The sequence below is a fragment of the Mesoplodon mirus genome (genome assembly GCF_964341445.2).
Source record: "Mesoplodon mirus genome assembly, chromosome: 2".
NCBI lineage: Eukaryota > Metazoa > Chordata > Mammalia > Artiodactyla > Ziphiidae > Mesoplodon > Mesoplodon mirus.
The window spans coordinates 56,142,456-56,169,899 of record NC_138977.1 but is presented as its reverse complement, the minus strand read 5'-3'; the positions used below and the strand labels follow the sequence as shown (position 1 = coordinate 56,169,899).

Sequence of the window (27,444 nt, the reverse complement as noted above, 5' to 3'; positions counted from 1 at the left end):
TGTGACCAGTGCATTTCTTCTGAAGAAGATCTGCCTCTCCCATACTTCGACTTAGGTCTAGCCACCCACACTGCCTTCCCTCTCCAAGCCTGTGGTTAGTCTCATGCCAGGTGATTCTGTTCCACCCAGAAATGGCTTTGGGACACTAGGAAGCATGGCCTGAGAAATGAGATTTTTCAAGAGCTAGTGCTTCTCCTTTAGGGTGTTTGGAACCAGGACACAGTTTGTTATAATCTAGGCATAATTTTTATCTCTGGGAAAGCTGCTTAACTTTGTTATAGCTGAGTTTGGATATACCGTTGACCCTTGAGCAATGTAGGGGTTAGGGGCACAGGCTCTCTGCACAATTAAAAATCTGCACATAACTTACAGTTGGTTCTCTGCATCCATGGTTCCTCAGTATCCACAGTTCCTCAGCTGCAGATTCAGCCAGCCTCGGATGGTGTAGTACTGTAGTATTTACTATTTAAACAAATCCATGTATAAGTTGATTGCAGTTCAAACCCATGTTGTTTAAGGGTCAACTCTGTATACACATATATTGTATGTATATATATATGCATATATATATTATTATAGTACTGAGTGCTCTGCAAGTTAAGGCTTAACAAATGTGGTTAGTGATTTTCATATGAGTTTTTTCTTTAGGAAACAATTTGTATTCTCAACCCTGATTTGCAAGATACTGCATTTCTTTTTTTTTTTTTAACATCTTTATTGGAGTATAATTGCTTTACAATGGTGTGTTAGTTTCTGCTTTATAACAAAGTGAATCAGTTATACGTACACATATGTCCCCATATCTCTTCCCTCTTGTGTCTTTTGGTGGGAGCATTTAATCCATTTACATTTAAGGTAATTATCGATATGTATTTTCGTATTACTATTTTCTTAATTGTTTTGGGTTTGTTATTGTAGGTCTTTTCCTTCTCTTGTGTTTCCTGCCTAGAGAAGTTCCTTTAGCATTTGTTGTAAAGCTGGTTTGGTGGTGTTGAATTCTCTCAGCTTTTGCTTGTCTGTAAAGGTTTTAATTGCTCCATCAAACCTGAATGAGATCCTTGCTGGGTAGAGTATTCTTGGTTGTAGGTTTTTCTCCTTCATCACTTTAAATATGTCTTGCCACTCCCTTCTGGCTTGCAGAGTTTCTGCTGAAAGATCAGCTGTTAACCTTATGGGGATTCCCTTGTGTGTTATTTGTTGTTTTTCCCTTGATGCTTTTAATATTTTTTCTTTGTATTTAATTTTTCATAGCTTAGTGTCTCATGCCGGCCTCTGGGGTCCGTTCCGCACTTTTAGCCGCGGCTCGCGCCCGTCTCTGGAGCTCCTTTAAGCGGCGCTCTTAATCCCCTCTCCTGGCGCACCTCGAAATAATGGTCTCTTGCCTCTTCGGCCGGTCCAGACTTTCCTGGACTCCCTCCCGGCTAGCCGTGGCGCACTAGCCCCCTGCAGGCTGTGTTCACGCCGCCAACCCCAGTCCTCTCCCTGCGCTCCGACCGAAGCCCGAACCTCAGCTCCCAGCCACGCCTGCCCCGGCAGGTTAGCAGACAAGCCTCTCGGGCTGGTGAGTGCCGGTCGGCAGTGATCTCTGTGCGGGAATCTCTCCGCTTTTCCCTCCGCACCCCTGTTGCTGCGCTCTCCTCCGCGGCTCCGAAGCTTCCCCCCTCCGCCACCTGCAGTCTCCGCCCGCGAAGAGCCTTCCTAGTGTGTGGAAACCTTTCCTCCTTCACAGCTCCCTCCCACTGGTGCAGGTCCCGTCCCTATTCTTTTGTCTCTGTTTTTTCTTTTTTCTTTTGTCCTACCGAGGTACGTGGGGAGTTTCTTGCCTTTTGGGAAGTCTGAGGTCTTCTGCCAGCGTTCAGTAGGTGTTCTGTAGGAGCAGTTCCACGTGTAGATGTATTCCTGATGTATTTGTGGGCAGGAAGGTGAACTCCGCATCTTACTTTTCCACCATCTTGAAGCTCCCCGATACTGCATTTCTTCAATTTAGACACATTTTTCCACATTCTCCTCTTCACATTTTTAACATTTCTGAAATTAGAATGTATCGTAGAATGGATATGAACATTCAATGTAGTTTTCCTTTTTGATACTTGTAGAGGATCACAAATTTATCTACAGTACACTTTAGCTCTTTTGTCTTTCATAAGTGATTTGATATTCCTCATAAGCTTCCACTCCCTGGAGATTGGGATAAATCTCCCAGTCTGAATTGGATTGGGCCAATTCAATTGAATTGGTCTTATATTTCAGCCAATAAGATTGGCAAACTAGTGTGATTCAGTGATGTAAGTCGTCCTTTTTGGTAACTACTCACCTGATCAGAAATGTGTGGTTAGGGTGGGGGGCATTGTCTATGTGACCTCTTGGGAATGGGAGATGGGGCCTTTGTATACACGTGATAACCTTTGGACACTTAGTGCCTATTGCTGCAGTGTGGCTGGTCTGGGATGCTCTCCTGACTGGTGACCTTTGAGGGGTGAACAGTACCATGCATGGCTGTTCTCTGGGCACTACTGTGCATTTTCTGATGTGGTCTATAGCTGATAAAATTTGGGGACTGCTGTCTTTCAGCTTGGTTAGGGTCCATGGTTCTCCAAGGATGCCGTAACCTTGCCTTGGCCCTTGATGGTGCTTCAGGCCCCTAAGTCCCAGCTACATTCTCCATCAAGTGTCTGGCATTATCTGTCTACCTCTCAGCCTCTGCTGCAGGATTACCTTGGTTCTCATTATGGTGGGCTCAGGGCAGGCCCACCAGTCTTCAATACAGTCACACTTTTTCCTTCAAGGTATCTAGGATGGTCTGGGTCTTATCCATACCTCATGGGAATCAAGAGTGGCTTAGGAAAGCTAAGCTGGCCTTCCTTTTATCTATTTACACTGTGATGCCAAGATTACACTGTGGCCACCCCAAGTTTTGTTCAGGGCAGCTTCTGAGGCAGTTTTCTTCCAGAGTCCCAAAGATAAATGGAGCCAAAGTCCCTCTGCTTTCAGTGTTTTCCCTCAATCATGCTAACACAGCTCCCCAGTCTGGGTGTGTTTAGAGAGGGGGAATAAAGAAATGTATTTTACTTGTCTTTCTTACTTGTGAGCTCCTTCTTCCAATAGTCTTTTGGAGCTAGTTAAGGAGAGCTTCCCTACTTCTTTTTCCTCTCTCACCAGATCTTTTTATTTTTAAAAATATTTATCTATCTACCTATCTATTTAATATTTTGGCTATGTCGGGTCTTCGTTGTGGCACATGGGCTTCTCTCTAGTTGTGGTGCATGGGCTCTAGAGTATGTGGGCTCTGTAGTTGTTGCACATGGGCTTAGTTGCCCCGCAGCATGTAGGATCTTAGTTCCCCAACCAGGGATTGAACCTGCGTCCCATGCCTTGTAAGGTGGATTCTTTACCACTGGACCACCAGGGAAGTCCTACCACATCTTTTTCATATGACTCCATGCTCTAGTCTATCAGATCTAGCTTTTGCTAATGGGGGTTAAAAATTTTAGAAAATAATTTTTTATTTCTCTAATGGCTTTCACAACTATTTTTGCTTAAGACTGCAAGAAATTGATCCTTGAAACTCAGAGATGGTATCTTTTTTCTGTCTGCTCTATCCTTCCCTGGGATAGTAGGCCTCATGGCTCAGCCTTGGATTTGTCAGGTTCATTACTGACAAAGTATTATCCATACTTGCATTCTGAAAAAAAGTGGTTAAATTGATGGTGGTATATAATATAATTGCTGGTGTTTTAGAATTAAGGGCCTATGGAAATATCCCAATGTTTTAAAGAAGGAACTTTAAGACATCTAAATCAAGCACCGACCAAAAGGGTTCAAGATTGGTGACTGATATTTAATTTTTACAACAAAAATGAGGCAAAAATGGCTTTCTCTTTGTTTTTAGGAGATCTCATCCAGTCTCATGACTTTGGAAAACAAATAGAGTTCTCAAATATCTTTGAAATTTTTAGTAAGACCAGCAAAACAATTAATATGTGAGTAATTAAAATGAAAATATAAGTTGTAAGAAACATATCTCCAGCCCTTACCTCTCTCAACTCTGGAATTATATACTAGTCTCCAGCTTAGCAACTCTAATAGGCAGACTTAAAATGCCTAAGCTCAACTCTTGATTCCCCTCCCTACTCATTGCTTTTTAAGTTCTATTACCTCTATACCCAGCTGCTCAGGCCATGTGCCTTAGAAATATCCTTAACCCCCCATTTCTTTCATAACCCATATACAACTTGTTGACTCATTTCAGAACAAACCCTGTTGACTAACTTCAGAATTACCAGAATTCTGCCACTTGTCAACAAGTCCACCCCTGCTCCCTGGAACAAGCCAGTGTGGTCTCCACTTGGGCTACTGCAACAGCCTCCTAACTGCTTTTTCTTCTTTCATTCCTCACCCCTCTCCCCAATCCCTGCCCAATCTCCAGTCTACTCTCTCAAAGCAGCCAGAATGATCCATTTATATTTTAGGTCAGATCATGCTACTTCCCTGTTCTAAAATCTTCAGTAGCTTCCAATCACAAGAATAAAGTTGAGAATATTGGTGGTGATTTACAATGCCTGCACGATTTGGTGCCTACATGCCAGCCTGACCTCATTTCTTATGCTCTCCCCTCATTCTGCAGGAGGTGCACTAGCTTTCCTGCTGCTCCTGGAACACACCAATCCAAAATCGATGTTGGAGACTTTGCACTTGCTGTTTCATCTGTTTGTAATATTTCCCCCCAAATATTCAAATGTCTTACTTCTCTACTTCCTTGGGGTCCATATTATCTAATCGGACAGGCCTTCTCTGATACCAAATCTATACTAGGCCCTTCCCATCTCTCATCTACTTCCATACCCTTGTTCACTTTCTTCAGAGCACATGTCAATAACCGCTACTGTGCTATACAATTATTATGTGTTTGTTTATTCTCTGTCTTCCCTCAGTAGAATGAGGCTCACTGCCATATCCTTCTGGCAGTGCAGGTGCACCATCAATATTTGTTGAATAAATGAATGGTGGAGTCCAAACTTGTTTTTTATGTTTGTTTGATTTTGGGCTGTAAGTAAAAACTGGAAGAAACTAATATTTGATATTAGTCTCAGCATGTAATCTTTCCCTAGATGTGTTTCAGTTTGTATTTTTTTCCAGGAATAAGTATACTTCCTGGATTAGGACATTTAGCTACAGCTGTTTATGTGTTTGACATGTAAATCTCTTTGCTCTGTTATGCCCTCTGTGTAGCCCAGAGGGCTGGTGGAGTTGCAGAGGGATCTACATGTGCTTTGTTATCATTCCTTAATAGCTCCAAATAATAGCTCTAGTTAACAGTGGTTGTTAATCTAACAAACAAACAAAACCCTAAATTATATTGAAAAAGATGATGGTTGTTTTATACTTTTTGTGTCATTTGTCAGGTTGTTATAGACTTTATTGTGTTCCTCCTAAATTCATATGTTAAGCCCTAGCCCTCAGTACCTGAGAATGTGACTGTATTTTGAGACAGGGTTTTTTGAGAGGTATTGAGTTAAAATGGGGTCTTTAGGGTGGGCCCTAATCCAAAATGACTGATGTCTTTATAAGAGGAGATTAGGACATACAGAGAGAGACACTAAGGATGTGTGGATACAGAGAAAAGAACATGCCACAGTGAGAAGGTGACCATCTATAAGCCAATGAGAGAGGTTTAAGAAATCAGCCCTGCTACCACTTTGATCTTGGACTTCTAGCCTCCAGAACTGTGAGAAAATAAATTTCTCTTGTTTGAGCCACTCTGTGGGACTTTATTATGGCAGCCCTAATAATAGGATTTTTTAATCCCTTCTTTTTAAATGAAAATCAGTAATAAAAATTGTGTGCCTGCTCTTTTATTTATACTTTGAAAACGAACTATGTAGCCTGTCTTTTTTTTCCCAAAAAAGACTGAATATAAGTATATACTTGATTCCAGATCACTTTGAACTAATCAGACCCCAAATAAACTATACAAATGGAGATCTGTTTATTCAGAATTTACAAAAACTTGCTTTTTCATGATACTAGGCATGGGAAATGTCAGAATATGCTGCTTTAGGGATTTCTTTTGGTTTAAAAACTACCATGTACTATCAAAAAACTTAAATTTTACTTTTGGTTTAGCTACCAGCTTTATTTGTAACCTAGTACATATCACTCAACATTGTGGCTCTTGGTTTAAGGTTTTGAAAATCTAGAGTTTCATTCATTTTTTCATTAAGTCAACCACCATTTATTTATTATTTACAATGCACTAGCTCTGGATTTTCAGGGTGAGTCAAGCATGGCCCCTTCCCTTATTGAGTTCCTGGTAAAGCTGGGGAGGCAGTATGTTAATAGCTAATTACAAAACACTATAATGAGTGGTGTGAGAGGTACATGCATGGGCTGTGTGAGGGAGGGAGTTGTTCTAGGTTGAGGATGCCAAACATTTCCCATTCTGGGCCTAAAAAGTAGTTTGTTGTCAAACTCCATGAATGGAAGATGAGAATGAAAATTTAGTCAGAAGTGAGATAATAAATTGACTTATAAACCGTACTTTATACTTTATCCAAACCATGCTTTGTACTTTGTCTTATAGGCATCAGGGAGCTATTGGGAGGTTTTAACCAGGTACAAATGTGTCACAATTACATTGTAGAGAGATGGCTCTAATAGAAGTGTGGGGTGGGTGTGGAGACATGATGAGGGCCAGAATCAATGCATATATTTTTCATAATGATGGAGTGGAGGATAAAGCTGAGATGGAGGTTCTGTTTCTGTGTCATGGAGGGTGGCTTGGAGGGAGTGTGAGGTAGGGCAGTAATCCAGAGAGCAGCTATTGGAAACAATAGCCCTGGGCTGGAGAAAGGGGGTGAGAGAAACAGAGCTTTTATTTTTTTTTGCGGTATGCGAGCCTCTCACTGTTGTGGCCTCTCCCGTTGTGGAGCACAGGCTCCAGATGCGCAGGCTCAGCGGCCATGGCTCACGGGCCCAGCTGCTCCATGGCATGTGGGATCTTCCCAGACCGGGGCATGAACCCATGTCCCCTGCATCAGGTGGACTCTCAACCACTGCGCCACCAGGGAAGCCCAGAAACAGAGCTTTTAAAAAAATTTTTTTAACATCTTTATTGGAGTATAACTGCTTTACAATGTTGTGTTAGTTGCTGCTTTATAACAAAGTGAATCAGCCATACGTATACATATATCCCCATATCTCCTCCCTCTTGTGTCTCCCTCCCACCCTCCCTATCCCACATCTTTAGGTGGACACAAAGCACCAAGCTGATCTTCCTGTGCTATGTGACTGCATCCCACTAGTTATCTGTTTTACGTTTTTGTTTTTTTTTTTGTGGTATGCGGGCCTCTCATTGTTATGGTCTCTCCCATTGCGGAGCACAGGATCCGGACGCACAGGCTCAGCGGCCATGGCTCACGGGCCCAGCTGCTCCGCGGCATGTGGGATCTTCCCGGACCTCGGCACAGACCCGTGTCCCCTGCATCAGCAGGCAGACTCTCAACCACTGCGCCACCAGGGAAGCCCCTGTTTTACGTTTGGTAGTGTATATACGTCCATGCCACTCTCTCACTTCGTCCCAGCTTACCTTTCCCCCTCCCTGTGTCTTTAAGTCCATTCTCTACCTCTGTGTCTTTATTCCTGTCCTGCCCCTAGGTTCTTGAGAACCGTTTTTTTTTTTTTTTTTTGATTCCATATATATGTGTTAGCATACAGTATTTGTTTTTCTCTTTCTGACATACTTCACTCTGTATGACAGACTCTAGGTCCATCCACCTCACTACAAATAACTCAATTTCTTTTTATGGCTGAATAATATTCCATTGTATATATGTGCCACATCTTCTTTATCCATTCCATCTGTCAATGGTCACTTAGGTTGCTTCCATATCCTGGCTATTGTAAATAGAGCTGCAATGAACATTATGGTGCATGACTCTTTTTGATTTATGGTTTTCTCAGGGTATATGCCCAGTAGTGGGATTGCTGGGTCATATGGTAGTTCTATTTTTAGTTTTTTAAGGAACCTCTATACTGTTCTCCATAGTGGCTGTATCAATTTACATTCCCACAAAGAGTGCACGAGGGTTCCCTTTTCTCCATACCCTCTCCAGCATTTATTGTTTGTAGATTTTTTGATGATGGCCATTCTGACTGGTGTGAGATGATATCTCATTGTAGTTTTGATTTGCATTTCTCTAATGATTAATGATGTTGAGCATTCTTTCATGTGTTTGTTGGCAATCTGTATATCTTCTTTGGAGCAATGTCTATTTAGGTCTTCTGGCCATTTTTGGATTGGGTTGTTTGTTATTTTGAAATTGAGCTGCATGAGCTGCTTGTAAATCTTGGAGATTAATCCTTTGTCAGTTGCTTCATTTGCAAATATTTTCTCCCATTCTGAGGGTTGTCTTTTTTTTTTTTTTTTTGCTGTACGCGGGCCTCTCACTGCTGTGGCCTCTCCCGTTGCGGAGCACAGGCTCCGGACACACAGGCTCCGCGGCCATGGCTCGCGGGCCCAGCCGCTCCGCGGCATGTGGGATCTTCCGGGATCGGGGCATGAACCCGTGTCCCCTGCATCAGCAGGCGGACTCTCAACCACTGCGCCACCAGGGAAGCCCTGAGGGTTGTCTTTTATTGTTTATCATTTCCTTTGCTGTGCAAAAGGTTTTAAGTTTCATTAGGTTGGATTTGTTTATTTTCATTTTTATTTCCGTTTCTCTTCAAAAAGGATCTTGCTGTGACTTATGTAAAAGAGTTTTCTGCCTATGTTTTCCTCTAAGAGTTTTATAGTGTCTGGTGTTACATTTAGGGCTTTAATCCATTTTGAGTTTATTTTTGTGTATGGTGTTAGGAAATGTTCTAATTTCATTCTTTTACATGTAGCTCTCCAGTTTCCCCAGCACAGCTTAGTGAAGAGGCTGTCTTTTCTCCATTGTATATTCTTGCCTCCTTTATCAAAGATAAGGTGACCATATGTGCATGGGTTTATCTCTGGGCTTTCTATCCTGTTCCATTGATCTATATTTCTGTCTTTGTGACATAACCATGCTGTCTTGATTACTGGAGCTTTGTAGTATAGTCTGAAGTCTGGGAGCCTGATTCCTCCAGCTCCATTTTTCTTTCTCAAGATTGCTTTGGCTCTTCGGGGTCTTTTGTATTTCCATAGAAATTGTGAAATTTCTTGTTCTAGTTCTGTGAAAAATGCCAGTGGTAGTTTGATAGGGATTGCATTGAATCTGTAGATTGCTTTGGGTAGTATAGTCATTTTCACAATGTTGATTCTTCCAATCCAAGAACATGGTATATCTCTCCATCTGTTTGTATTATCTTTAATTTCTGTCATCAGTATCTTATAGTTTTCTGCATACAGGTCTTTTGTCTCCTTAGGTAGGTATTCCTAGGTATTTTATTCTTTTTGTTGCAATGGTAAATGGGAGTGTTTCCTTAATTTCTCTTTCAGATTTCTCATCGTTAGTGTATAGGAATGCAAGAGATTTCTGTGCATTAATTTAGTATCCTGCTACTTTACCAAATTCGTTGATCAGCTCTAGTAGTTTTCTGGTAGTATCTTTAGGATCCTCTGTGTATAGTATCCTGTCATCTGCAACCAGTGACAGTTTTACTCTTCGTTTCCGATTTGGATTCCTTTTATTTCTTTTTCTTCTCTAATTGCTGTGACTAAAACTTCCAAAAGTATGTTGAATAATAGTGGTGAGAGTGGGCAACCTTGTCTTGTTCCTGATCTTAGTGGACATGGTTTTAGTTTTTCACCATTGAGAATGATGTTGGCTGTGGGTTTGTCATATATGGCCTTATTATATTGAGGCAAGTTCCCTCTATGCCTACTTTGTGGAGTGTTTTTATGATAAATGGGTGCTGAATTTTGTCAAAAGCTTTTTCTGCACCTGCAGAGATGATCATATGGTTTTTCTCCTTCAATTTGTTAATATGGTTTATCACATTCATTGATTTGCATATATTGAAGAATCCTTGCATTCCTGGAATAAACCCCACTTGATCATGGTGTATGCTCCTTTTAATGTGCTGTTAGATTCTGTTTGCTAGTATTTTGTTGAGGATTTTTGCATCTGTGTTCATCAGTGATATTGGCCCGTAGTTTTCTTTCTTTGTGACATCTGTCTAGTTTTGGTATCAGGGTGATGGTGGCCTCATAGAATGAATTTGGGAGTGTTCCTCCCTCTGCTATGTTTTGGAAGAGTTTGAGAAGGAGGGGTGTTAACTCTTCTCTAAATATTTGATAGAATTCACCTGTGAAGCCATCTGGTCCTGGGCTTTTGTTTGTTGGAAGATTTTTAATCACAGTTTCAATTTCAGTGCTTGTGGTTGGTCTGTTTATATTTTCTGTTTCTTCCTGGTTCAATCTTGGAAGGTTGTGCTTTTCTAAGAATTTGTCCATTTCTTCCAGGTTGTCCATTTTATTGGCATAGAGTTGCTTGTAGTAATCTCTCATGATCCTTTGTATTTCTTCAATTTCAGTTGTTACTTCTCCTTTTTAATTTCTAATTCTACTGATTTGAGTCTTCTCCCTTTTTTTATTGATGAGTCTGCCTAATGGTTTATCAATTTTGTTTATCTTCTCAAAGAACCAGCTTTTAGTTTTATTGATCTTTGCTATTGTTGTCTTTGTTTCTTTTTCATTTATTTCTGATCTGATCTTTATTATTTCTTTCCTTCTGTTAACTTTGGGGTTTTTTTGTTCTTCTTTCTCTAATTGCTTTAGATGTAAGGTTAGGTTGTTTTTTGGAGATGTCCTTGTGTCTTGAGGTAGGATTGTATTGCTATAAACTTCCCTCTTAGAACTGCTTTTGCTGCATCCCATAGGTTTTGGGCCATTGTGTTTTCATTTTCATTTGCTTCTAGGTATTTTTTACTTCCTCTTTGATTTCTTCAGTGATCTCTTGGTTATTTAGTAGTGTATTGTTTAGCCTCCATGTGTTTGTATTCTTTAAAAATTTTTTCCTGTAATTGATATCCAGTCTCATAACATTGTGGTTAGAAAAGATACTTGATATGATTTCAGTTTTCTTAAATTTACCAAGGCTTGATTTGTGACCCAAGGTATGATCTACCATGGAGAATGTTCCACGAGCACTTGAGAAGAAGGTGTATTCTGTTGTTTTTGGATGGAATATCCTATTAATATCAATTAAGTCCATCTTGTTTAATGTATCATTTAAATCTGTGTTTCCTTATTTATTTTCATTTTGGATGATCTGTCCTTTGGTGAAAGTGGGGTGTTAAAGTTCCGTACTATGATTTTGTTACTGTCGATTTCCCCTTTTATGGCTGTTAGCATTTGCCTTATATATTGAGGTGCTCCTACATTGGGTTCATAGATATTTACAATTGTTATATCTTCTTCTTGGATTGACCCCTTGATCATTATGTAGTGTGCTTTTTTGTTTCTTGTAATAATCTTTATTTTAAAGTCTACTTTGTCTGATATGAGAATTGCTAGTCCAGCTTTCTTTTGATTTCCATTTGCATGGAATATCTTTTTCCATCCCCTCACTTTCAGTCTGTATGTGTCCCTAGGTCTGAAGTGGGTCTCTTGTAGACAGCATATATACGGGTCTTGTTTTTGTATCCATTCAGCCAGTCTGTGTCTTTTGGTGGGAGCATTTAGTCCATTTACATTTAAGGTAATTATCGATATGTATGTTCCTATTACCATTTTCTTAATTGTTTGGGGTTTCTTATTATAGGTCTTTTCCTTCTCTTGTGTGTCTTGCCTAGAGAAGTTCCTTTAGCATTTGTTGTAAAGCTGGTTTGGTGGTGCTGAGCTCTCTCAGCTTTTGCTTGTCTGTAAAGGTTTTAATTTCTCCATTAAATCTGAATGAGATCCTTGCTGGGTAGAGTAATCTTGGTTGTAGGTTTTTCTCCTTCATCACTTTAAATATGTCCTGCCATTCCCTTCTGGTTTGCAGAGTTTCTGCTGAAAGATCAGCTGTTAACCTTACAGGGATTCCCTTGTATGCTATTTGTTGTTTTTCCTTTGCTTCTTTTAATGTCTTTTTTTTGTATTTAATTTTTAGTATATGTACTGCCAAAGCAAGCACATGTATTTAATTTTTGATAGTTTGATTATTATGTGTCTTAGTGTGTTTCTCCTTGGCTTTATCCTGTATGGGACTCTCTGTGCTTCCTGGACTTGATTGACTATTTCCTTTCCCATATTAGGGAAGTTTTCAACTATAATCTCTTCAAATATTTTCTTAGTCCCCTTTTATTTTCTGTTCTTCTTCTGGGTCCCCTATAATTTGAATGTTGGTGCATTTAGTGTTATTCCAGAGGTCTCTGAGACTGTCCTCAATTCATTCTTTTCTCTTTATTCTTCTCTGAAGTAGTTATTTCCACTATTTTATCTTCCAGGTCACTTATCCATTCTTCTGCCACAGTTATTCTGCTATTTATTGTTTCTAGAGAATTTTTAGTTTTATTTATTGTGTTGTTCACCATTGTTTGTTTGCTCTTTAGTTCTTTTTGATTCTTTTTAATCATTTCTTGTATTTTCTCCATTTGATATCCTAGATTTTGTATCCTGTTTCCTATCGTTACTCTGAATTCTTTTTTAGGTAGACTGCCTATTTCCTCTTCAATTGTTTGGTCTGGTGGGTTTTTACCTTGCTCCTTCATCTACTGTGTATTTCTATGTCTTCTCATTTTGTTTAACTTACTGTGTTTGAGGTCTCCTTTTCGCAGGCTGCATGTTTGTAGTTCCCGTTGTTTTTGGTGTCTGACCCCCGTGGTAACGTTTGTTCAGTGGGTTGTGTATGCTTCCTGGTGGAGGGGACTGGTGCTTGTGTTCTGGTGGATGAAGCTGGATGTTGTCTTTCTTTTGGTAGTGCTGCGTCTGGTGTTGTGTTTTGGGGTGCCTGTGACCTTAGTATGATTTTAGGCAGCCTCTCTGCTAATGGGTGGGGTTGTGTTCTTCTTTTGCTAGTTGTTTCGCATAGGGTGTCCAGCACTGTAGCATGCTGGTCGTTGAGTGGTGCTGGGTCTTAGCGTTGAGATGGAGATCTCTGGGAGAGCTTTTGCTGTTTGATATTACATGGGGCCGGGAGGTCTCTGTTGGACCAGTGTCCTGAACTTGGCTTTCCCACCTCAGAGGCTCAGGCCTGACAGCAGGGTTGAGCACCAAGACCCTGTCAACCACATGGCTCGGGAGAAAAGAAAGAAAGAAAGAAAGGAAGAAATAATAATATAAAATAAAGTTATTAAAATAAAAAAAATATTAAAAATACAAAATTAAAGAGTAATAAAAAAAAGAAAGAAAGAAGAGAGCAACCAAACCGATGAACAAATCCACCAGTGATAACAAGTGCTAAAAACTATACTGAAAACAAAAAAAACAAAAAATGGACAGAACCCAGGACAAATGGTAAAAGCAAAGCTATACAGAGAAAATCACAGAAAGAAGCATACCCATAGATACTCACAAAAAGAGAAAAAGGAAAAAAATTTATATATAAAAAAAAGGAAAAAGGCAACCAAATCAATAAACAAATCTACCAATGATAATAAGCTCTAAATACTAAACGTAGATAAAGATAAAACCAAAAACAAAGTAGATGCAGAAAGCAAACCCCAAGTCTACAGTTGCTCCCAATGTCCACCGCCTCAATTTTGGGGTGATTCCTTGTCTATTCAGGTATTCCAGACATGCAAGCTACATCAAGTTGATTGTGGAGATTTAATCCGCTACTTCTGAGGTTGGTGGGAGAAATTTCCCTTTCTCTTCTTTGTTCGCACAGCTCCTGGGGTTCAGCTTTGGATTTGGCTCTGCCTCTGCTTGTAGGGTGCCTGAGGGCATCTGTTCCCTGCCTTTTGGAAAGTCTGAGGTCTTCTGCCAGTGTTCAGTAGGTGTTCTGTAGGAGTTGTTCCACATGTGGATGTATTTGCGGGGAGGAAGGTGATGTCCACATCTTATTCCTCCACCATCTTGAAGGTCCCCCAGCAACAAAGCTTTTAAAGAGACAATATAAAGAACATGGAGAGGAGGATGAGAGAGAGGGAGTAGCCCAGATGACCTCTGGGTTTCTGCCTTAGGCTAGAGGTGTCAGTGCCTGAGGTAAGAAACAGATGGAAGAAAGGCAGGTTGGTGGAAGAAGGTTTCCACTTTGGGTATGCTGTGTGAAGTGTCTATTGCATATTAAATTGAATATTAACTCTTTCCTTGACTTTCAGCACTTTTTGTATTTAAGCTACCACCTACTTCTTAGACTTATTTGTGACCCAATTTCCTGTTTTTACCCTGTAGTCTGCCAAACTTGACTATCTGCTACTCTCAGACAAAAATAATTTCCATCTCTTCCCCTTTGTACATGGTCCCCTTCACCTGGCTTGCCTTCCCCTCTGTCTCTCATGCCAGAAAACCATCTGTCTTTAATGGCTCTTTTTGGAAGTCCTACTTAATCCTTGTGAATGTTTATCATCTCTTCAGCACTTTCTTTTTACTTATAAGTTTAGGCAGTTATTCTGCCTTTTATATTGCAGCTAGTTGTGTACCCTTCATATCACCATACTGAAGCTTCCTTATCTTTATTTTCTAAATGGCTAGGATATTGTTTTGAACATAATATGTGCTCAATAAATGTTTATTGGCTTAAAAGGAAATAAAAGAAAATTGTTTTGGTTTTGGGGGAGTGCTGAATGTTAATTGAAGGATATGTATTTTCTGAGTTCTCAACACTTCAGTCTTTCCCAGTACTTTTGTTTACACAGTGAAAGTTGCTTTTGTAGGAAATAAGGAACAGTTGAAATTATCAATGACTTGAAGAAGGGTCTTTTGGACAACTTAATTTTCAGTATGTTTGGAGCAACTAGGGAAGCACACTTGAATTAGGAAAGATTAGAAAACCCTTTTATTTTTTGTTATTCTAAATTTCAATATATAAATATTACATACCATTAAAATACACCTGGTTTTATGGAATTATACATGTGCAGAATGAAAAAAGTAGGGAATTTCTTCTTTTTATATTACTCAAAGTCTCTAATTTAGGACTACTTCAGTGGGGAGCTCATTCTATATCTATGATGAAGCCTAATACAGATTTATAGACTGAAGAAAAGTGAATAAACCCAAGTTCTTCAGGAGATGCACACCTGAAGTCAAAGATTATCAATATTAGAGGGACCCCCTAAGGTCTGATAAAGAGGGGAAGGGATCAGTTGTGCACAGTGATAAAAGAAAGGCTAGCAAGATGTGGGCTTGGAGCCTACATTAGAATAATCTTTGCTATAAATTCCAGCTAAAATTTTTGTGTTCTTTGTAAAAATATAACTGATTTTGTATTGAAAAAAGAAATATGAATTACTTTACAAAATAACTTCAGGGCTAATTTTACTGTTTGTTGGTATTCCTTGAAGAGATGGGAGACTTTTTCAAATAACATATGCACCCTCCAACCCTTGGTGAGAATCATTTACTTTCAGGAATCACAGTCACCTATGGGAGTCAGTTAGATCCCCATAGGTGATTTGGGGTAAAAAATAGTTTTAGCTTTCTTTTTTTTCCCCACAGGCTTACCAAGCCATATTTACTTTCTGAAATAAAATGAATCATTGAAAGCATCATGACTTTAGTTTAATCAATAATAAATAACTATTGTATGTTGGGGTATTTAAAAAGAAGACAGGTTAAACTTGAACAAGTTGCAATTGAATTTTTCTTGATGGAAGCACAATGTTCTTATACAATGTTCTTTTCACATTTCTTACTTCTCTGGCATTTATTATAAGGAACGAAGCATTTCTGGAATGCCCATTTTAATTTCAAAGCTCAGGCTATTCTATGGAAAACATTTGGTGCTTAGAGGATCTAAACAATAATAGAGGAATGTTCAGTGGGAAGCGTCATGAATTGTGGCACTTAAAATAAATTCTGAAGGAACATTTTAGACAATGATACTTATTGTTCGTTTTAGACAAAGGTTTTAAACAAGGTGCTATAATTTGTCTTTATCTGGGCAAGTATCTGTTAACTCTTTATATATAAATTAGATTGATAATAGTGAGATATTCGTCTTTTGGAATATGTGAAAACCCATGTAATAAATCAGACTTATTATCATCTTTACATAATGCATGATAAAGACACATGGCCCTACTTGACTGCTTGTAAAGCACATAGAATGTGCTTTGTTAATTGACTTCATCACATTTAGCACAGGGGACCCTAAGAGCAAGATATGGGTAGACCCAGAGAGAACATCTTTGACAAGGATTCCATGGGGAATGGACTAGAAAACACACATTAAATGGCATCCAAAATTTGTGTCATGTAATGCATCTTAAAAAACACTTTATATTATTTAAACTTCATATAATCTTATAGGATAATATGGTTATTCTCATTTTCCAAGAAAGGAAATAAAGGCTTGCTACAAGGAACTCCAGTCTGGGTTGTGAATATGGGAATAAAGCAAATTAGAATAAAGAAGAGGGTCTTTTGGACAGGGGAAGGGAATAGCAGAGCAGACAAAAACAATTTTCATCCACATATTTCCCCCATAGCTTGTAAGTTCTTTCTCAGTTCCTGGCTAAGAACTGGGTCCAGATAACAAAATAAACAAATACTTAATGCTCCATTAATAATAAACAAGCAAAATCTCCAGGGACTGCAGAGCAGGAAGGATTATGTATAGTCTGATGTCAAAGATGTGGTCCATATTTGTTAAAAGCCTCGGCTATTTGATGACATGCACCAACCTAGCTTTCAATAAGAGTTTCAGGTCTTCTATTTTAAATACTGGATAAATGTTTTTTTTTTTTCTTTCTTCCTCTGCAATGAGGATCTTCCAGGTTTGCTTATGAAAATGTTAACCAAATTTTTTTCCTTGGAATTCAAGGTTTAATTAAGAAATGGATATTTTTCACAATGTAATTTTGTATAAGGTTTTGTTTCCAAATATAAGTGCTTAATTTATATCTCCAAACAATGCTCTTATCATGAGTTTATTCTTTTTTTTAAATAAAATTTTATTTATTTATCTTTGTCTGTGTTGGGTCTTCTTTGCTGTGAGTGGGCTTTCTCTAGTCGTGGCAAGTGGGGGCTACTCTTCGTTGCGGTGCGCAGGCTTCTCATTGCAGTGGCTTCTCTTGTTGCGGAGCACGGGCTTTACGCGTGTGGGCTTCAGTAATTGTGGCACGCAACTCAGTAGTTTTGGCCTGTGGGCTCTAGAGTGCCGGCTCAGTAGTTGTGGTGCACAGGCTTAGGTGCTCCGTGGCATGTGGGATCTTCCCAGACCAGGGCTTGAACCCATGTCCCCTGCATTGGCAGGCGGATTCTTAACGACTGTACCACCAGGGAAGTCCCATGAGTTTATTCTTATTTTAAACAAATTTACAGAAGTAGTACATGCTCATTATTAACATATTCAGGCAATTCAAAATATAGACATCAAAACGTCCCTCTGTTCAACTACCCCATTCATTAAGCCATTAATATAAAAAATATTTATTGAACAACTACTTTGTGATTGTTCTGAGTGAGGGAGAACAAACCACATTTCCTGTTTTCATGGAGTTTACATTTTAGTATTAGAAGGATGCAATAAACATATATGAACAAATAAAAAATGTCAGGCTCTATAAATGTTCTGAAGAATTATAACGTGTAGTGAGGGGACAGAGTGGGAGAGGGTGGGGATTGGGGTGGTCAGGGAAGGCCTCTTGATAGGGCACTTTGAGGAGGACCTGATTGCTTGAGAGGCCAACTGATTTGGGGGGAGTGTGGGAGACAGGTAAAAGAGTTTACAAAGGGCCAGAATGTAGATCATAGTAAGGATTTGGGTTTTGTCCTTCTGAAGTAACCACTGTTTTACATGTTTCAGAGTGGTTCTGCACCCCCCGCCCCAACATTAGTAATCTCTATTCTTAACCTACATATATTAATACTTAATGACTTAATTATAATTATTTTTGCCTCCCTCTTAATATAGATTGCTGGCTACAAAGTGATATAAATAATCATTTGCTCTCTATATATCAAATAATATATATGTGTATAATGAGTGTTGTGTATTTTGCATTGGTCCAATGGTAAAACTTGATGAGATTCAATCTCTATCCCTCCTTCCTCCCTCCCCTCCTCACTCCCCCACTCCCTCCCTTCCTTCCTGTCTTTAGTTAGGAACTCTGTGGTAGCTGGTAATACTGCTCTTGGTGCCTTGACCTGACTTTTGGGAATGTACCAGTAGTATTGGGAATGAATCATGTTATTAAGAAATACTTCCTTTTGTTCTGGGCTATGATATCCCAGGGCTGTGTTCCTCTCACAATTTGTCTAATGAGTAACTTGTATTTTTCCAATTCTAGGTTACTACACTTGTAAATTGTCCCCAGAATCCTTCCAACAGGAAAAAAGGACGTTCAAAAAGAGCCAGAGTCCTTCTAGCTTCTGTGGAGGAAGCAACTTGGAATTTATTAGACAAGGGAGAGAAGATTGCTCAAGAAGCCACAGTTTTAAAGGAAGAGCTTACTGGGGCACTTGAGGAAGTTCGCAAAGAAAGTGAGTACTCTGGTCCTGCTCAGGAGCAAACCACTCCTGATGTTAGTTACCGAATTAGATTTGAGTGCTGTGTTTTAGTTGACTTGGGTTTAGTTAGTCTTTTGTAGAGCCCTGAGGAGCTAGCTGTTGGAGGCAGAGTGGCTCATTAGGCAGCTCCAAGACTCAGATCCCCCTCCTGGTTCTTCCTTTAGTTGTTCAGTTCCCCTCATGCCATAGTTTATCCATAATAAACAAAGAGAAATGTACATTTTTTGTCATAAAATGAGAAGTGACTAATGAAGCTGAAGACATATTTTCCCATACATAAACAAATTATAAAGTTCCTTGTAAACAGTTGGAGATGGAAGTTTCAGACCTGGCCACCTCAGAGGTACATTTTTTATTTTTCATTATTCTGGAGGTTTAGATTTCCGAAACATAAAAATTGTTTTGCATAAACTATGTATAACTCATGTTGCTGCTATGTTAGCATTACATAATAAGGGGAAATGCAGTGGGGAGGGGTAAATCAGGGGCTTGGGATGAACAGACACACACTACTATGTATAGGATAGATAACCAACAAAGACCTACTGTCTAGCATAGGGAACTCTACTCAATATTCTGTGATAGCCTATATAAGAAAAGAATCTAAAAAAGAATGAATATATGCATATGTATAACTGAATCACTTTGCTGTTCACCTGAAACTAACACAATATTGTAAATCAACTACACTCCAAAAAAAAAGCACACACACAAAAATATTACATAATAAAAGTGTATATTTTACCTTTTGATATCTTGAACAGTTTTATTATAATGAGTGTCTCATTTGAAGGCTATTTTATAAAGAACTGCACAATATTCTTTAGTTAATGGAATGATTTTATACATCAGCTTGCTGCTAGGAACTATTTTGAGAGGATAAGGAAGCAAATTTTCCTGTTCAGCTTTGTAAAAGAGACTGCGGGGTGTTCAAATATTTTCCTCTCCCCATCCCAAACATAACTTTAAGAAAATCAGGAAATTTTTGCTAATTAAATAATTAAAATGAATATACTAGCCACAATAAACTTTACATCAAATACAGGGGAGTTTTTTGCTATAGTTATATATGATTTATATATTAAAGGGATTCTTTGGACAATATATAGAAAACATAATGCCTAAGATATTTTGAAATAAATTCATCATTCCTCCCTGCTCCCTACCACCTCAGACCCACTCTTTCTCCTATCTTCTCTGCTTTGGTACCATCATCCACTTAGTTACCAAGTCAGTTAGACTCTTCATTTTTATTCTACCCTCTCTTCCAATTAGCCTCCAAGTTCAACAAATTCTATCTCCTTTTGTTTCTCAGATCTGTTCTCTCAACTCCATTCTTAATGTTGCCTTCTGAATTCTGGATTACTGCCTTAGCCTTGTCCTATACCAAAGCCAAACATGTTTTTTAAAAATGAAAGTATACTCATTTTACTTCCCTGCTTAAAATCATTTTAGTAACCTTTGAAGGATTAGGGGACTGTCTTTCTGGATAAAGTTCAAACTTTTAAACCTAGCTACTACAACATTCCATGATTTGGCTTCTATTCTCTCCGTTCTCATTTCCTGATTCTGTTCCCCTCTCAAAGTTTCTTCCAAGTAAGGACTTATAGCATCTTGAGTGGTACATGTTGCTTTATGCTTCTGTGCCTGTTACCAGTGATTCCCTTCACCTGGATTGCCCTTTTCACTCAGCCAATTCTTACATAGCAAAACTCAGCCCAGGTCATCTTTCACAGGAGGTGTTTACTGACACCTTGATGCTGATATAGATGCCCTTCTTCTATGTCCTGACAGACTAGGCATCTCTCTTTCATAGCACTTACCACCCCACACATCAGACATTGATTATTTGTTCAATAAATGTAGACTCAATTTCTTGCATTTTTTTTGGCCACACCACGTGGCATGTGGGATCTTTTTCCCTGAATAGGGCTTGAACCCATGCCTCCTGCAGTGGAAGTGCAGAGTCTTAACCACTGGACGGCCAGGGAAGTCCCTAGACTCAATTTCTTCAAGGTGGCAAGCACCAAGTCTATTTGATTAACAATGCCTGACATATAACAGACACCTGATAAATGTTTATTAAATAAAAAAAGAATCTAAGCATCATTTTATATTATAAACATTTATAATAGTTTTATCTTTGCTTTTATGAAAAATTATCTCTCATGGTTCCTTTGTTAAGTCTTTGGAAGGAATATGAACCCTATTTGGTACTGCTTCTCTCAGAAAATGTGATCTATTTGAAAATATAGTTTCCACAAGTCATGTGGCAATAAATTTGTAAGCCATTGGTCTTTCTTAGAAGGGAAAAATAATTGTAATAATTGTCAAGAAATGGTATTTGCTTGTTTTAAAAAAAGTAATCAACACTTTTAGCTCAATAAAAGTAAATTATTTTAAGGAAAAGTTCTCAAAGAGAAGTCGTTGGATTCTAGGATTATGCAGTGTGTCCTTCACTGTGTTCTGTTATAATGTGTGAAATACATATATATGGCATATGCTATATACACAACAAATACATTTGGTTAAAGATCACCAAGTGCTTTATACTCTGAATCTTTTTGACAAACTGCCAAATTGAACTACTGCCACTAGAGTGTAGGAAGAAAGCAGTGAAATGGCAAGTGGTTCTGGAATTTGGGGAATGGCCAATGCTTATCCTATGGATAGCAGAAATGGTGACAGTAAGAGCACTGTTCTCTAAAACTTGGAAGGAATTTTAGCTCAGTGGTGGAGTTGAAGTATCAGGAGAATGAGTTCTGATCCAAGCAATTCTGTATGGTACTAGAAACATATTTAAAATTTTTCCTGCTTTCATTCTTTTTTTTTTCTTTTTTTTTAAGGGCTTTGTCTAGTGGTATAATGTGAAGGACTAGTAAAGAGCAAAGGATAAGTTTAATGCATTTGAAAAAGTGAAAAATATTGGAAGTAGAGGATATTTTTATCTATATATATATCTTGACTTATTTTCAAGAAGAATTTTGAGAGTAATTTAGAAATTTTTTTCTAATAAAAACATAGTGTAATTTATATAGCCTTATTATAGGATTCTCTTTTATTCTGTTTTACTGCCTTTAGTAGCTTTAGAGAGTCAAAGTGATAAATAAAATGGGCATTTGGTTACCTAAAGAATATGCTTGTGGAAGATAGGTATGGATAGTATTGGGGGGCGGGGAATGGTGAAAGGAAAGGTGAAACTGTCAAGATCCAGAAAACGTCAACGTAGTGATTATATATGGTCACTCATGGTCGTATACAATGGTTAAGTATTAAATCTGGTATTTATTTAAATAGTTTTAGCATATTCACATTACAGTTACCTAGGAATTAGCTAAGAATTGTTTATAATGTCTAGATTATATATTTTGCCTATAGCATGTTTACTACCTTTGTGTAGCCTCTGCTCCCCTACAGCAGACATTGCTTCTAAGTCACACAATTGCTTATACAATATGTATGGTTTTTTAGTGGTTTATTGAGAATGACATATATACAAAAAGTGCATATATTATCATGAACAACTCAATACATTTTAATTGTGAATACACTAATTTAACCTCCACCTAGATCAAGAAATAGAACATTACTAGAACCCTAGAGGCAACCCCTGTGTCACTTACTACTCCCTCACCTCACAAGTACCATTATCCTGGTTATTACATAAGTTATTTTTTTTCCCTCTTTTTGAATTTTGTGTAAGTGGGATCATACAGTATGTAGTCTCTTGAGCCTGGCTTCTTTTGCTCAGTGTGTCTTACCATATAGTAGTTCATTTGTTTTCATTGATGAATAGGTCATAATTGTTTATCCACTTTACTGTTGATGGATATTTGAGTTGTTTCCAGTTTTTGGCTTTAATATACATTGCTATTATGTATGCATTACTTTTGGTGCATGAATGTAGACATTCCTGTTGGGTTTATACCAAGGAAAGAAATTGCTGGGTCATAAGGTATACACTCAGATTTAATAGATGGTACCAAGCAATTTTCCAGAGTGGATTTTCCAATTGACACTCTCATCAGTAAGGTATAAGAATTCCAGTGGTTCTATATTCTTGCTCACTTGGTGTTAACAAGTGTCAGTGTTTTAATTTAAAGTGTATGTGGTGGTATCCCATTGTAGTTTTTTTTCTTTATTTTATTTTTTAATTGAAGTATAGTTGATTTGCAGTGTTGTGTTATTTTCTGGTGTACAGCAAAGTGATTCAGTTATACATATATATTCTTTTTATATTCTTTTCCATTATGGTTTATTACAGGATACTGAATATAGTTCCCTGTGCTATATAGTAGGACCTTGTTGTTTATCTATTTTAGATATAGTAGTTTGTATCTGCTAATCCCAAACTCCTAATTTATCCCTCCCCCACCCTCTTTCCCCTTTGGTAATCATAAGTTTGTTTTCTGTATCTGTGAGTCTGTTTCTGTTTTGTAAATAAGTTCATTTGTATCATATTTTACATTCCCTATATAAGTGATATCATATGGTATTTGTCTTTCTCTTTCTGACATTTCACTTAGTATGATAATCTCTAGGTCCATCTATATTGCTGCAAATGGCATTATTTCATTCTTTTTTATGGTTGAGCAGTATTCCATTGTCTATACATACTACCTCTTCTTTATTCATTCACCTATTGATGGACAGTTAGGTTGTTTTCATGTCTTGCCTATTGTAAATAGTGCTGCTGTGAACATTGGGGTGCATGTACCTTTTTTAAAAAAAACATTTATTTATTTATTTATTTGGCTGCGCTTGGGTCTTCATTGTGGCATGCGGGATCTTTTAGTTGTGGCATGCAGGATCTAGTTCCCTGACCAAGGATCGAACCCAGGCCCCCTACATTGGGAGAGCTGTCTTAGCCACTGGACCACAAGAGATGTACCAGGGGTGCATGTATTTTTTGAATTAGAGTTTTGTCTGGATGTATGCCCAGGAGTGGGATTGCTGGATCACCTGGCAACTCTATTTTTAGTTTTTTTAAGAAATCTCCATACTGTTTTCCAGAGTGGCTGCACCAATTTACATTCCCACCAACAGTGTAGGAGGGTTCCCTTTTCGCCACACCCTCTCCAGCATTTGTTATTTATTTTTAAAAAATTTATTTATTTATTTATTTATATTTATTTTTTAAAAATAAAATTTATTTATTTATATTTATTTTTGGCTGCGTTGGGTCTTCATTGCTTCACATGGGCTTTCTCTAGTTGTGGCGAGTGGGGGCTACTCTTCGTTGTGGTGTGCAGGCTTCTCATTGAGGTGGCTTCTCTTGTTGTGGAGCACGGGCTCTAGGTGCATGGGCTTCAGTAGTTGTAGCACACAGGTTCAGTAGTTGTGGCTCACGGGCTCTAGAGTGCAGGCTCATTAGTTGTGGCCCATGGGCTTAGTTGCTCTGTGGCATGTGGGATCTTCCCAGACCAGGGCTCGAACCCTTGTCTCCTGCATTGGCAGACGGATTCTTAACCACTGTGCCACCAGGGAAACCCCAGCATTTGTTATTTGTAGAATTTTAAATGATGGCCATTCTGACCTGTGTGAAGTGATACCTCATTGTAGTTTTGATTTGCATTTCTTTAATAATTAGTGATGCTGAGCATCTTTTCATGTGCCTATTGGCCATCTGTATGTTTCTTTGGAGACTGTCTATTTAGGTCTGCCCATTTTTTGATTGGGTTGTTTGTTTTTTTGTTGAGTTGTGTGAGCTGTTTGTATATTTTGGAAATTAATTCCTTGTCGATTGCATTGTTTGCAAATATTTTCTCCCAGTCTGTAGGTTGTCTTTTCATTTTGTTGATGGTTTCCTTTTCTGTGCAAAAGCTTATAAGTTTGATTAGGTCCCATTTGTTTATTTTTGCTTTTATTTCTATTGCCTTGGGAGACCCATTGTAGTTTTAATTATTGTTCTTGTTATGAGTCTTTTTTTAGTTGTAGATATTAAAAAATCTTCTCCCTTTCATTAATTTAAGCATTTTTGATATTCAGAAATAATTTTGATAAATTCAAGTTAATCATTTTATTCCTTTATGGGTAGAGATTTTTCTGTTTTGTAAAAAATTTTGCCTATTACGAAGTGAGGAAGATATCCTCTTGTATTGTCATCTAGAGGCTTTATTGTTTTATCTTTACAATCCATCTGGAAATAAATTTTTATGAATGGTGTGAATTAGGGGTCATGATTCACTTTTTTTTTCATGTGGAAATACAATTAATCCAATATCATATAGATGCATATGGAAGTTTCATGGTTCCAGTACCATTTATTGAAAAAAACACTTACAACCCTACTCTTTCTCAATTGAATCACTTTTGCACCTTTGCTGAAAATCAGTTGACCATATCTGTGTGAGCCTCCTTTGGAACTATCTTCTGTTCCATTGATTCACATATCCTTATAGCAATAACACATTGTCTTGATTACTGTATATCATAGTAAGTATTGAAACAAAAATTATTTTGATTTGGCTATTCTAGGTCCCTTGCATTTCCATAAAATTTTGGAATCAACTTCTCAATTTCTACAAAAAAGCCTGCTGGGATTTTGATTGGGATTAAATTGGATCTATAGGTCAATTTGTGCTGAACTGACATTTTAATAGTAATGAGTCTTCCGATTCAAAAACATGTAATTCATTGCTTTAATGATATTGTAAATGGTACTTTAAAACATTTAAAATTTAAATCTATCTTCAAATTCATGATACTTTTTTCCTTACTTCTCTAGTCTATTTTTAAGTCCATCCAGTGAATTTTCACTTTATTGTGCATTTTTATTTCTTTAATTTTCATTTGCTTTTTAAAAATAGTTTTTATATCTGTGAAAATAGAAATAGAAATAGTTTTCTTTAATTTCTTTCCAAATTCTAGTTCCCTGCTCAAATTTTATCTTGCCATTACTTTTCTTGAACATCTCCATTACAGTTAATTTCTGTATCTGACATGTCCAATATATGGCTCTCCTGTAGGTTTGTTTCCATTGTGTTTTTTCCTTTTGGTTTTTAAAGTAACTGATTTTGTCTCCTGGTGTCTTGGATAGTTTTTGATCAAATGCTGGGCATTGTGGATGAAAATTTTAGAATTAATTTTTAAAGATTATTCTATTTCTAGCTAGCCCTTACTCTTGGATTTAGCATCTCAGAGGTCAATTGAAAGCATAGGATATTTAACAGGACATTTCATCTCAGGCAGTCTCAGAACTCCAATTTTATCTCTCTGACTTCCTGAAGGAGGGAAAAATTCTTTGCTTAACATCTCATTCTCTCAGCTGCCATTTTTTTGGCTTCTCTCTTGTTCAGTCTCTCTGCCATTTGGTTTCTTATAATCATATACAAAAAAGTCAACTTCAGGTGGATTTAGGATCTAAAAATTAAAAACTCAGTGAAAAATAAGGGTGAATTTTTTTGAGGCTTTGGATGTTCAACAGGATTTATTAAACATGAAACAAAAAACTATAAAGAAAAGACTGACATTTTATTATACCAAAATTAAGGACTTTCTTACATCAAAAAAAATTTTAAAGAAAATGAAAAGACACTCCTAGAAAAGATATTGGCATAAACACAACAAGGGATTAATAACAAGAACACATAAAGAACTCTCATAAATCAATAAGAAAAACAAAAGAAAAATGGGCATGCAAAGGTTTCTACAGAAGAATAAACACAAACAAAAATACAGAGATGTTCAACCTCTTTAATGATCAGGGACATGCAAATGAGATACCATTTTATACAATTCAATTGGCAAAAATTTAAAAGTCTAATGTGTTACAAAGACTTCGAAGCAATAGTATCTTTTATACATTGCTTATGGGAATGTAAATTGGTACAACTATTTTGAAAAACAGTTTTGGTATGTCACTTTAGTCAAATGCCAAAGTTCCATTTACATATGGGTATGTTTCTGAACTCAAATCAATTATATTTCTGGTGTTGTGGGTGTGTAGAAATGCAGTTGTCTTTTTAAGATTGGCACTTCTTGAGGTATTACCTCTGAAATGAAACTTTGGATAGTAATTTTAAAAAGAGGGAAACATTTGAGACATGCAAACACACATGACCTGTTTCTTTGGGATCCTTATAATGGTAAGATTATGGTACTTTATTTGGCTTATGTTAGAAACAAATTTTATAAAAGTGATGTGACACAGTATATGGCATTTGCTGTTAATACACAAAATTGCAAAGAACAAAGAATTGTTTTAACAGAGATTATACATACTTTCTATTCATAAACATTTAGGAATATGTGCTGTTCTCAGGTCTCTAATTCTAAAGATGCTACTTTTTCTAATATGTAGAAAGATAAGTATAGTGATGTATGGTCTATTGTGGTGGCTGGGAAAACTACACTTTGAAGTTTTGTTAACATCATGAACTGTCTTTCATAATAAATTCTAGAGATAATTAATAAACAAAGATATTAGTTTTGCTGTTTGGAAAAAAAGATAACTAATCATCTGAGTTTAGCAAAAGTCTTAAAGATTTGTCAGTTAAATCAGAGTCTTTTTCCTTAGAACATTTAAAAATAATATTTAGTTTTCTCATGTAAACATTAACTGCTTTATCTTAATAATTACACAGTTTTAGATTCTTAGTAAAAATTACACATTTTTAGATATAAAAGTATGGGTTCCTTAATGTATAAAAGGATAATTAATTTGAGATTTCAAGAGTGTTCAGAGAAAGGTTCCAATTCAACTCTTTTTTATACTGCCATACAAATCAAGGTGCATACACAAGTGGAGTACAGCACCTATCAAATCCCCATATATTAATACTTTGGTTTAGATTTTCTGGAGCTGGAATGTGTAGTCTAACATCAGTAGTCTTGGCAGTTTATGCCTACCAGAGCCAGCCGTTGGAAACATGTATTTTGGC

At 37.5% G+C, this 27,444-nt stretch overlaps 1 protein-coding gene across 1 annotated transcript in view; it reads left to right on the top strand.

Annotated features, from left to right (window-relative positions):
* CTNNA3 (catenin alpha 3) overlaps nucleotides 1–27,444 on the top strand; it is a 1,654,963-nt gene that overhangs the window by 65,546 nt on the left and 1,561,973 nt on the right. The window contains exon 3 of the mRNA XM_082639545.1: nucleotides 18,343–18,535. Coding sequence (XP_082495671.1) covers nucleotides 18,343–18,535 — 193 coding nt within the window. The remainder of the gene's footprint in view (nucleotides 1–18,342; nucleotides 18,536–27,444) is intronic.